General features: G+C 45.0%; 1 protein-coding gene across 3 annotated transcripts in view; it reads right to left on the bottom strand.

Moving 5' to 3' along the window:
• Positions 1-13,225, bottom strand: part of CRACDL (CRACD like) — a 43,927-nt gene that overhangs the window by 5,849 nt on the left and 24,853 nt on the right. For all 3 annotated transcript variants that reach the window (XM_009943880.2, XM_075426942.1, XM_075426950.1), the window contains 2 exons: positions 12,363-12,593; positions 8,600-10,211 (listed from right to left, as the gene is read on the bottom strand). In XM_009943880.2, the coding sequence (XP_009942182.2) occupies positions 8,600-10,211; positions 12,363-12,593 (1,843 nt within the window). The remainder of the gene's footprint in view (positions 1-8,599; positions 10,212-12,362; positions 12,594-13,225) is intronic.

Genomic DNA, 13,225 nt, shown 5'->3' with positions numbered 1-13,225 from the left:
GACGAGTTTCTTGCAGAATTATGTTATTCCTGTTTTGTATTTAGTTTGTGAGCTCCAGATCGTGTTACCTCCCCTCTTCCATTCCCCATTTGTATCTCTGCATCGGATATTTTTTGCAAATGTAACAGAACTTTCTACTTGTCTGTAATGAAAATATTCTTTTCAGACTATGTTTCTACTTTCTCATGATAACCCTGATTTCTATTCTTGTCTTCCAGTGTGCCCACAGGCTTTCCAGCTTGGTAATACTTCCAAATGTAATAAGCAAGCACACATTTAGTTCTGTCACCAGGTCCTTAAATATACTGAATAGTGTCAGACCTAAGATGGCCACCATCTAATACGACAGTGAATCATTAGGTGGCACACTCAGTAGCATTGCAGCAACCCAATGAATAGTTTCACCAAGGCTGTATTTATAGAAACACCCTATGATACCAGTTATCATTTGATCTGACTGCTCTTGACCGAGTCATGTTGGTTGGAACTTCTATGTTATCTTGCAGACATTTAGAAATAGCTCAATTACCCCTTACAGAATTTCATATTAAATTAAGTGGTATATAACACCCTTTCTGCCTCTCTCCCGTCTCCATCCCACCTCTCTTTTCAAGATGTGCTACCTTCTGGAGCCTGCCCTTATCTTCTGTGGTTTGTCAAGATAACCACCGGCAGCTCAAGGACTGCTAACCCATCTTCTCTGAGCATCTCAGGACAAACTTCATTATGAGCTTCCTAAGTAAACCCACACAGCTGAATAAATGCGACGTCTGCTAATGCCTCTGTCATCACATTCCCTCCTTTGCTTGTAGGCCATGCCCTGGAACCCATCTGCACCCATCTTTCTAGGTCGCTAGCAATTTGGGCAGGACCTGTTAGTGCACTGCCCAGGGAAGCCAAGTGCCACGCTTCATCAGTTCCCCAAGCACTGCTGTGACACACGGATCGACAGCCACTACTGAAGGTGATGGTGATGTCTAGTATTCCTCAGAGGTGAGGATCCCTCACTCACTACATGAAGTCGCTTTTCACTTTAGCTACCTTCTATCCAGATCAGTCAGCTCATTTTCCTAGCATCCTGTACGGAATACCCATCCAACAGTTAGGCTCAACATTACAAAGATGTTTCCACACTGAAGCCTCCCTGTGCCCTGCTGGACTTACCTTGTAAATGCATCCCATCAAACATACCCTTTTCCCCTGTGTACAGCCCTCTTCTCAGCCCAGAGAAGCCTGGGCTGCTTCTCTGACTGTACAGCTGCAGACACACCAGCACACGCATCCTTTTCCACCACCTTTTAACCTTCCTTCAGTGTCTGTAATGTCTCAGTGCTCACAAACACCAACAACTTTACCCCAAAGGCCCTTTTCAATCCACCCACCAGCTTTCCCATGATACTGGGAACCTGGCTTCTGCCTTGACGCTGCTAGTGATGTACTTAGCCTCTCTGACTCAAAATCACCCTTTGTGTTTTGTGCCATTTTCCCCTGTCACACCACAGGAACTTTCTGTAAACACCAACTGAACCGCACGCTGTTCTTCCTCTGCTCCCACCGCACAATCGATGCAGGCAAAATGACTGCTACGCCCAGGCTCTATTTACTGCGCTGCATGTAATGGTCTCATTGCTACCTGTGCTCCTGTTCCTCTGTCATCCTCATGGATTTTAAGATTCATCTTTCTGTTATTTCGATGTGCACTGCCTAGCACCACAGGGTTCCCAGACCCGCAGCGGTATGTCTGGAGGCTGCTGTTATAACAACGGTTTTCATAAGGCAGGTACTCTAACGAAGGCAGCCAGCACTTTTGCTCTTCAGACAATTCTCCCCGATGAGACGCCAGACATCCATCCTAGTCACGCCAATTAGAAGGCAGCCAAATCAGAGCCAAGTATCATCCCATAAGAGATGGTATCAGAATGCCCCTGTGATAGTAGGGAACAAAAGCTGTTTATCGTCATCGTTAAAGACTTTGGATGTATCTGTACGGGCCTGACTTAGAGTTGTATCACCTCAAGAGAATTAAGAGCTGCTCTGCTTCTGGGAGGGGCTTTCTTGTTTCTTCAAGCAATTACGTTCTGCCCTTGTTCCCGTCAGAGTCTTTGCTGCAGAAAGCCAGGCAGGCAGGCAAGGCAGGGGAAATGCCTTCTCTTCAGCAAAAAAACATCAGATGCAACCTGTGCAAGATTTTCTACCGCATCTGTCAGTCAGAATGACTGTGAGGGGTAGAAAAGGCATACTCACTATCTATTATCTTTCCCATTGCTCAGAGGTCCTTCACATCCTCCCACCTCCTACTAAAAAGGTTTCTTGGCAGTATACATGCACCGCTGTTCCAACCAGAAGGATGAAAGGTGGTGAAGTAATCCATGAGATAGTACGGTGAAGTGTCAGCAGTTCAAGGTGATCTGAGACGCTCCTATGAATCTCTCGGTACCCTGAGGGGCTTCAAGAGGCCAAAAGCTTTCTCAGGAAGTGACTGTTGACAAGAGAAGTGCTGCTTGCACATCTTCCTCAGTTCAGTGACTGTCCGATCACCCCGAACAAGCCCTCCCTTGTCTTACCTCATCCAGTCATGAGGTAGCCTGCACGCTTTTACGGTTCACCACGTGGCAAAGCACAGCGTTTAGGGAACCAAAAGTACTGAAAAGCACAATCTAATTCCTGCCTCTGCTGCACGTCACATGCACAGCAGCTAGCACAACACTTCCCAGCTGGTAAATGCCACTTTTAGGGAGACAACGTAGTACAAAATGCAAGCAGTGGCATCCTCTGTCGGAAGCTGTGTGACTACCACAGGCCACAGCCGCCATGAACGCCCCGTGTTTCACTCCTCCCCCGGCGAAGCAGGGCTGAGCCTCTTCCTTCTGTGTTACACTCAGGGGATTTTCTGAATAAAACTAAAACCTGAATCATATTCTTCAGTTCTTATTACAACATGTTATTTTAAACAATACGCTATTCAACTCGCTACTTAATAACTTCATAAGCTAGTAAAGGATATTGCTGGCAGCGATCTGTCGCTCGTTCACTCACAGTTTTAACCTCGTGATCGCATCTTTCCCTGGTTTCCTTGGAGCTGGCTTGGCCTGAGGCTTTTGGAAAGACGAGCGAGCCCCTTCTAACCCTCGGGATAAGTCACCAGCAATGGGAAGATACCAGGTCAGAACTTGTCAAGCCGTCAAGCCGCTCTGTGCATAATGTCACCATGTATTAAAACCAGCATTTCAGGTAGGCTGCCGAGGTCTTCTGCTGCCACTTGCAACCACACCCAGAGGCTGCTGAAGCCCTCCCTTCACATCTTCTCCCACTGCCACCAAACACACACGGACAGTCACAAGACCAGCTGCTCTGTTGGCATTCTTCATCACTTCCACAGCTTCCAGACTGACCACCAAGGATAAGCCCTGAAGCCAAGTGAACCATAACCACCTTCTCAGTTCCCTGCTGCAGATCGGAATCACCCAAGCTCTTCTCCACTGGGTCTGACAGCGGCAGGGCTGGCTGCCACAGTGGTCCCTATAGGGGGAAATTCCCCTGCTGCAGCTCCATTAAAGGTAGGCATCTGTTTTGGAGGGACTACAAAGATGGGGAGGGGACTGGAGCATCTCTTCTATGAGGAAAGGCTGAGGGAGCTGGGCTTGTTTAGCCTGAAGAAGAGAAGGCTGAGAGGGGATCTTATAAATGCTTATAAATATCTTAAGGGTGGGTGTCAGGAGGACGGGGCCACACTCTTTTCAGTGGTGCCCAGCGACAGGACAAGGGGCAATGGGCACAAACTGAGGCACAGGAAGTTCCGTCTGAACATGAGGAAGAACTTCTTCACTCTGAGGGTGATGGAGCACTGGAACAGGCTGCCCAGGGAGGTTGTGGAGTCTCCTTCTCTGGAGATATTCAAGACCCACCTGGACGAGTTCCTGTGCAGCCTGTTGTAGGTGACCGGGGTTGGACCAGATGACCCACAGAGGTCCCTTCCAACTCCGAACATTCTGTGATTCTGTGATTCTGTTTCCTTCAGCATCTTACTAAAGCAGCTTTTTTTTTTTTTTTTTCTCAGACTAAAGCGCTGCTCTTGTAGATGAAACTTCTTCTGCCTAAATATGGTGGAAATGAATGTGTACACTTCTCATTGATACTTGGATATTATCCTTTAATGTGTGTCAGACTGGTTGTGTGAACAATAAGATGAAGATAAAACATTAATCTCTATGTACAAAAGGATATCTATGATTGACTTGTTATTGTGTATTGCTTTATACACACACACAGAAAGAGAAATACATATCTGTTTCTGTCTATTGACAGACAGATGTACTCAGTGTATTCAAGGGTATCTGGGGGTGTGTGTGATGCTTATACGGGTAACAACAGCAAAGACATATTTAAACATTACCCTGAGATTTAGGGATTGATTTTTTTTTTTCAGAGATGGCCTCAGATGTTGTACCCATTTTCTTTAAATCTAAAAGCCTTTGTGCACACAAAATATAGCAGAGGCTCTTTATAACTTTTAAATCTCACACCTGAAAATGAACATCTTATGCCTCCAAGGGCTGCAAAGCGTGGTTGCTCTTTACATACATCCGTGAAGGCGAAAGGTCAGAGTATTAGAGCTTTTTGAAAGCCATACTTCTAACAGCAAGCAAAGCTGTGGATTCCCTGCGTATTTTAAAAACAAACACACTCAAAACTAATCCAAACAACTTTACACAGGCAGATAACACCCCCTGTATACCACAGTGTCGTTGTTTCATAACACTGCTTATGCATGCATATTTAATTCCACACTGTTGTATCTTTGCTCATTTATAAAACATCAGTTATTTTAAGAAGGGCTTTACAAATGCATATGGCATTTAGTATATCCTGGCCTATGTATTTCCCTTTGTTTATTAAAGCACTACATGCATTTGTGTCAGTGGACACACCCAATTCCTTAATTTCAGAAAAAGCTGTTCTAAAAGATATGGCTAAGCATTTCTGACATTTCTTTCTTCTCTAAGCTGCTCTGCGAGGTATGTGACTTCTGGCTGGATCCATACCACCGATGCCAGGAGAGTCTTTTTGACACAAGAAACTGCTATGTTTGTATCAAAGTCTGTGTCACTGCTGGAAAACAGCCATATTGCAAAATAGCCTGACACAACCGAAAAAGCAACTTCTTTTGGAAAAAAAAAAAAAGACAGCTTTTTTTTCAGCTGTAGCCAGGACAGCATTAAAGCAATGTCTTCTTTATGTAGAGAGAAACATTTTTCCTGTCATTTCAGAGCCTCTATTTGCCAGACAATACACACCAATTTCATTCACCACTACCTTCACCATCCCTCCCCGCGCTCCTTTTCTCTATTAGAGCACGTCTCCACACTACAGCTCCTCAGTCACTGATTTTTATATAACCTAATAGGCACGTTCACCCAGGTACTGCTTATGGTTTTGCTCTTGTAATAACCTGTTAGCATATGTTAATTGTTTCTGCCCTTTACATGATTTATAGCAAAGTGTATGATCCTTGAACAACACAGTTTAACCTTTTAAATCTTGCAAAGGCTTGTGCCTTTAGCTCCAGAAACTTAAAAATTACTCCTCCTGGGGTGACTAATTTCACGCAGCCATTAAAAAGCCATCTTGCAGCCCAACAGAGGCCAAGCAATCCCCTGCTAGTTCCCCAGAGAACTCTGGAGAGCTGGAGTGCTGCTGTTGCCTGGGGTGGTAAGCCAGCATCCCACCAGTCCTCTCGCTGCCTTTGGTACCAGCAGTGCTGAAAAGCTAAAAATTGAACTGAATGAACCAAATTGCTCCTGCTCACCCCATGACACAGCAAACCGACGTTTTCGAGATGAGCGTACACGAGAAAGGAACTGCACCCCCTTACATCACCATTTCACAGCCTGCCTTCTTGTTCAGCGCGGGGATTTCCTAACATCCAGCAGGAAGAAACTCCTTGACAGCATAAAGTGTCTCCTGAGGGTGACCACAGCTCTTCGAAAGGGCTGATGAACTCAAGGACTAGTAGAGGGCTGGGTGCCAGCATTAAGGGCGGTTGGACCGAAAAAAAATAGAAGTGGGTGTCCCAGCAGACCGGGAGGCCAGAGATGGCTGGTAAGCCATGCGATCCACGGAGGGCTGTGCTGATCACGCTTGTCAGATTTCTCCTGCTTGCAATTGCAAAGACACGCTCCTGACTCACTGGGCTGAAGCATACGTTTCAAAGAGGTTGAAATGATGTTTGGGTATCGCCCCGCTAAGCCGGCATTGCGTCCTGTGGCTCTCCTATGTCTTGGAGAGGGGCATCGCTTCTGGCGTCGCTGTGCAGGTCTCCCCACACCAAGGCTGGTGTGGTGGCAGGGCAATCGGAGGAGGTGGGCCCACCACGTCAGGCAGCCAGCCCAGGCTGATGCGGCAGCTTAGCACAGGGAGGTGCTTGGTCAGATGTCTAAGGAGAAAGGTCTGCAGCAGGGTCGGAAGGACCTCGGGTCAGTCTGGAGCGGACTGCTTTGTATTTAGAATTAAACTCTTTCTGAGTCCTGCCATACCCACATATCAGAGCCCGTCACCAAGCGACTCAAAGCTGGAAATACATGGAAAACCGTAGCAGCTTTGCGTAAGGTGATACAATAAGATCAATGGAGCAGTAGATAAGGAAGAAGACTAATTACCATAGCAGACCGATCTGAACCACCGTGTTAAACAACCCCGGGCCACACAGATTTGGTGTAACACTGTCAGGTGGAGAGGAACATGTCCAAAACAGGGCTCCTCAACCTGCAGCCCCGTGTTCAAATTCTAGGTGTGTGCATCCCTGTCAGGGCGACCGGGGCATGGCTATAACCCACAGACCCTATTTTGCACAGGACAGTCCCGAGCCTGCGGACAGGAGTCTCCTTCACCCCAGGGCTGTGGAGCCAGAGAAGCCTGGACTAGAAACATGCTCCCCAGCTCCATTCCTTCCCTTTCTCCCTCCTCCCGCACTCACCGTCTCCCGCTCTGCTCCTGCTGCAGGCACCCTGGGGCTCAGCAAGAGGGATGTGAAAAAAGGCTGTGTGCAGGAGCACTGCTACTCCTGCTGCTTTCCTCTGTCCTCTGCCAGAGCAACCCTGTCATGCCAGGTCTCCTCCTTGCGTGTTTCCGATGTGACCCTCCCCCAAAATCTCCCATGATCAGAGATTTGAGCATCACTACAGATAATCAACTACTCCGCAGGGCAGGGCAGGACAGAGGGGAAAATGCCTTTAAAGGCAGTGTTGGCATTACACAAAGCCTCCTTGCCCACGGGGTCTGGGGAGGCTCTGTCTGGATGGCTCTGGGAGGCTGGTCTGGCTGTGGAGGCAATGATTCCCTCCTTTACAGCCACTGGGAGAGCAGAAAACTGTAAACCTGGCCAGAGCCCTGCAAAAATATCTGCGATGTGGCAGCAGATGACAGCTGGAATCTGCTGCCACTCAGGGTGGCAGCAAGCTGCCTCTGGGGCCAGGAAGAAGCTTTTGTCACCCTACAAGACAAGTAGCCTTCTTGTCCTGAGGTCTTCTTTTGGCTTGGTGTTCCCCCACTCTGAAGCTCAGAAACTGACCCCAACCGGAGAAGAGCAACCACGGAGGGGACCTCTGCAACAGCACAAAGAAACCTTGCCATTTGCTTGGCCAGCATCTCCTCCTCACACTCTTAACATCAAACTCGTGATCAGATAGATTCAGGGCAGGGAAGAAGTTTCTCCCACATAGCAGAAGACCTAAAGACTTTTTTCCCCTTTCGTCTGTCCTCTGAAGCGAAGAGCAGAGGTCTCCTCCTAGAATCGCTTGAGCGTACTTCACCTAACTTGTTCACTGTTATTGCAAAGGCCTGAGACAGTGGTGCCACTTCCAGTCTTTTCTGTTCTCTGCCTGTAGCACACAATATATTAATCTCCAGGGGACTGATTGTTTTTAACTCTAACCCAATTATATAATACAGACAACAAGGTGAAATTTAGCAATCTGCAGCAGACACGATCTTAGAGTCTCTCCTGGCTTTAAACTCCGGGAAGCTGCAGGGTAGTTAATTTTTGTTTTTAAACAAGGAATGAGTAATGATAAAGATGGATAAACGAATAAGCAAAGCTCACAGGAGACAATAAATAAATGGTGTGTTGAGCATGCCAGGCAGTTACTAGCATTTCTGCCTCAATGCTATGGTGAAAAGGAAGGTCTAGAGGTGCGAGTCACTCGCCCCACGCAGGGCACTCCACTTAATATGTGCTCCTGGCTTTTGAATTGCCATACAGCAGCTCTAAATGGGGACACTTAGTGGCTTGATTTTTCTGTTTCACAATACTTGCTAATGCACTTTATTTTTTGAGTGTCACTTTGAACATCCTTTAAACAATGCCCTGAAACACAAAAATCGCAGGCAAAAATATCTTATTCTGTCTGCTGCTTCTTCCTTGCTGTCCTTCCGATAACCTTTTCAGCAAGGGAGAACCAGGGAGCGGCACCACTGAAGGCAGAGCCATCAGCTCACCCTCACCGGTATTGTGATTGACACGACAGGGCTGCCTCGCGCTCTCTCACAGGTAAGGTCATTCCTCGTGAGTTAGTGTAACTTTATAAAAAATCGGGAGTCTTACCAGGCACTTTACAAGGATTTCCCTTTTTCTCCAAGTCTCTGTCTTCATTTCTGGATTCAGGAGAGTGAATAGTTTTGTCTTGCTTCTCCTTGTTCGCAGCAGTATTTGGAACGATCACATTTTGCAAGGCTGGCTTTTTAGGCAACGGAGGTTTGCTACTAAGCTGTTCGGAGGACTTTGCTTTGGGTTTGATCTTTTCATTTAAAGAATCACCAATATTTGTATCAGCTGTTTTTTTGATCTGTGCCTTATCACCTTTTAGAAAGGTAGTCAATCCCTCGTTTTCTAAATTAAACTCTGCACTGTATCTTTTAATTCCTTTTGATTCTGGTGACGAGTTGTCTCTATATTTCAAGGACAGTGAGGTGGATCTAAGTTTCACTTGAAAAGGACTTTTATCTTCACAGCTTGGCTGATTCTGAGATACCACCAAAGAATCGCTTGGCACCGGCACCGCATCGACAGACAGAGAAACGCAGCCAGACGAAACTTCTGTGAGTTGGACTGTGTTCTCAGAGTCGGACTCCGGCAGCAAAGCCTGCTTTTTGTTCCTACTTTTTTCCTCCTCCAGATCTGATCCCTTCTGCAAGTCTCCTTTCCACTTCTCTTTTCTTGAGAAGACCTTTGCTTTGGACAGGGAGAATGCGGTATTTAATGGGCTTTCCAACTCTGATCTTTCTGGGAAGTGTAGGCTTTTGGTCCTTGGTCTCTCCCGTGCAGAGGAGACCGAAAACTTTCTCAAGGCATTGAGTTCATTGACTGCTTTTCCAGCTTTCTTCCCCGAAAGTTCCTCCTTGTGGACCAGCGGCTGACTGCTCTCACCAGAAGCAGCTGCCTCTTGCACAGTCTTTGTCTTCTCTAGAGAGCAGGAAGCAGATGATCCCATCTGTGCTGAGGAAGCAGCATGTGAAACATGGAATGAGTTCAGAGGCTGGAAAGAACCTATGGAAAATTGCTTGCTGGACTCTGACAACAGAGCAACCTCTTTCTTTGCCTCTTTATTACAGGGCATTTCCACAGGTATCTGATCATCCTGCTGCACATTTTCTTCTGACCCTTCCAAGCAAACAATACTGTTCTTACTAATTGAAATCTCTTCTTCGGATGGTATTTTATTTACTGAAAACACAGTAGGAAGCTCCTTATTTTCTTGATTTAAAATATTGATTGCTCCATCACTCACATCCCCAGACAACAGAAACGGTGTCTCTGAGGAATCTTCTTGCTTTTGTACTTCTCTGTCTGGACTGGAATAGGACAAAGTTGCGGAGTCTTTGCCTTCTAACAGCAACGAGGACTCAGACTTCACACACATTGTTTCCACTGCTGGTTGGCAGCCCTCCGGTTTGTTATCTGGTAGCAGGGCTTCCTGTAGAACAGCAGGCTCAGAAGCAGGCTGAGTCATCGCTGGTCTCGAAGCAGGGGGAAGGTCCTCAGGCACTCTGGGCTTCAGCCAGGAAGCCACATCCTGCGCTGCAGCTGTGCCGCATGACAGTTTTTGATTGCTGGGTTTGAATACAGCATCTGGCAAGTCTGTCTGCATCTCCTTTTCATCATCCTCTTCTTCTTCTGGGGTACAGCTCAAATCAGTCAGAGATGCAGACTGGGTCCTCTGCAGGAAAGAAATTCAGAAAGCTCCGTCACCACGTACAGATTTACTTTTTTTCTTATTCAGCATTGCATTTACAACCAAGATCTTGGAGAGGAAGGCAATACTTGCCTCCAATGCTGAGCTCGCTCTTAACCTACACACTGGATGCTTTTTTTATCTAAGCAGATCCTGGAATAATGCACTTAACCAATATAAAAGCAATCAGTGACACTTCCTTCTGCACAGCTAGTGCTTTCATGCCTTTGTAGATGGGAAGTTCATCGAAACAATGGCTGTCGGACCGTCCTTGGCACTTCATTCCCCAGAGCATACTGGGTATGCTGTGTTGCTCTTGGGCAAAAAGCAGCACTTGAAAGAGAAAAATCTGTCTCTTTGTATTTCGCTACTGTGTACTAGCATTAAAAATAAAACAACCCATTCTCACACGACTCTGAAGAGGGAAGGGTACATAGAAGGAAGAGCAAAAACCTAACAAGTCCATCCGGTTATGACACTCTGTGCCAGCTGAGTATCTACCCCCATATGGCAGTCTTCTCTCTAATCCCACTGCCATACAGCATTGCAGCTTTGCCTCCTTTCTGTAAAAGTCTTATTTTTCTTTCGAGAGTTAGACTGTTCGATAAAAGTTTATAAATGCATACCTAGTTATCTGTGAGGTCTTGTGATTAAGCTTCAGGTAAGGACTGGCTAAATATACAGGATTATTTGAAAGCACATTATTAAGCTGCTGAATATGCCTTTTCATCTGGGGCCTGCAGTAGCTCACTGATTCACTGTAGTTTGTTGGGCAAATACGTATTTTGGATGTAGGCCCTAACTCTAAGAACACAAAACTTGCACTCTGAAGATACTTTTAGGGTTCTTCCAGCTTCTTGTTTTGCAAGCGCAATTGCAAAGACAGAGCTGCAGTGCCACTGCATTAACAACCCACATACACAGGAACATAAAAGCAGAAGACATCAGTTAGCTGGAAGCAAGGCGCACAGGCAGTCAGGCAAGAAAATAATAAAAATTGTATTATCGAAAGATGTCAGCACTCTCCATGGAAAACCAGGACGGCTCAGTCATCTGGCAGTTTATAGGCAGACTGGACAAAGCAATTGTATTTCGGCAACAATGTTACAATGGAAGAGAAGGTTTGATCAGTGAGTTATTGCTTTACATGCCTTCCTAAATAACTGGCATCATTTTGTTGCTCGCAGCGGTGCTCTACCGAGCGCAAAGATCACTCACAGATTTTGGAAAACACAGAATATCGGCTAAGTAATATTTAGAGACAGAGGGAATAATATTCATGGTGATAAGCAAGCCAATTTAATGGCTTTAATGTATTTAAAACATTGAAAGAAACCACAAACAATAAAGTGCAAATATTGTAGTAAGAGCTGCAAAATTTAGTTCTAAAAAGAGAAGAGAAAGAAGAAAAATTAAGCTATGCCCTTCATAAGATATGACAAAGAATCAGATAAATGGTGTTTTAAAAGGACAGTTTAAAAAGTGGGGTTTTTTAACAGTATACACTTTTAAATAGTTTTTTTTTAATAGTATGTACCTTTTTTTCTGTGGAGACTTATTTTAAGTCTCTGTAGTGCACATGAATGGTTTACAAGTTTTGGGGCAGGGAGAGGGCTGAATTCAGAACAGTCCTGATGTACAGAATTTGGCTCCAATTAATAGGTCACAACTTATTCTTTCTGTACTTTTTGAAAATATAAGCCAAATTATATTCGGAAAGTTAAAACAGTTCCTCCATCAATACTCTCTTAAAGATTCAAGATTTTACAGGATCTTTCAGACTAAGAAAAGTACACAAGTTGATCATAACACTTTCAAAATAATTGTTTTAAGTAAGAAATGAAGCAGCCAGCCCCAACTTCTGCATCACGAACAAGATACTGAATTGTACTGCACAGTAAATTTAAGAAGAAATTGTTACATAAACTGCTGCATCAAGAGTTAGCAAGTAATCTCGTAATATTTAATCTGTTCCTAGCGTCTACTGCAGATATGTACCCTCATCAAATAACAGCTATTAAAACCCAATTAAATATCCATGCTGCAATCCGACTTTTCTTATCACATCTGAGTTTGAAATACAAAGTCCAGTAAGAAGTTCCTGGTTTTCAAAGGTGACACTATTTTCACAAGTACCTGAGAAAATCTTCTAATTTTACTGGATCTGTGTTTGCGGGGTTTTATTAAAAGCTTGTGTTTAGCAGCAGAATTATCCAAGCAAGAGGAAAACTCAGGTGGAGTGTCAAAATCAGCTGCAGGCGAGATGGGACTGTCAGGTATCCAGGGAGCTCCCGTTTTAGCACTTCCATGCCTAGGGAACAGCTGACCGTCTGTAAAGCGAGATCTAGAAGAAGGACCCAATGTAACCTGAAAAAAAAAAATCCCTGAACAGAGAATCAAACAAGGAAACAAAGACATGAAAATAACCATTCTACAAATACGGGGCCATGTTTATTGGTGTTTAGAGGTTGCCTCTTTTTCTTTTTGACATCTCTTTAAAATACATTGCATTTCCTAATGTTGCGCATGGAGTACTGGTGTAAGCAATTCTGCATTTTTAGCTGCTTGAATATCATGTTATACTGTCCAGAGGGAAGGACCAAGTCACATTTATCTAGAAGATCTAAAGCACATGACTACATGGCCAGCGTGTTTTAGAAGACAGACTTATGAAGAGTACTCAGTTACAGAACCTACAGGGCCAGTTCCCTTTCTGGGTCTCTCCTCCAGCATCTGTGTCTAGGTTCCTGCCCGCAGTTACACTGGGCTGGAGCGTCCCTAGCTTCCCATACGTCATCAGGTCCCTTCCAACTATACAACACCCTTCTAAAGTCAAAAGAATCAAACATCAGTGCCATTGACACTTAAGTCAGCTGGCATTTTCTCCTCATGTATTTATATCTGCAAAATAACTAGGAAGTTCACCTGAAATGTAAAATTTAATTTATAAACTATTCTAGGGAAGGAAATGATAGACAATTTCTAGTAGAGGCCAATAA

The sequence above is a fragment of the Opisthocomus hoazin genome, chromosome 1, assembly GCF_030867145.1.
Source record: "Opisthocomus hoazin isolate bOpiHoa1 chromosome 1, bOpiHoa1.hap1, whole genome shotgun sequence".
NCBI classification, from domain to species: domain Eukaryota; kingdom Metazoa; phylum Chordata; class Aves; order Opisthocomiformes; family Opisthocomidae; genus Opisthocomus; species Opisthocomus hoazin.
The sequence above is the reverse complement of the archived record's forward strand: the minus strand, read 5'-3'. Positions and strand labels throughout refer to the sequence as shown.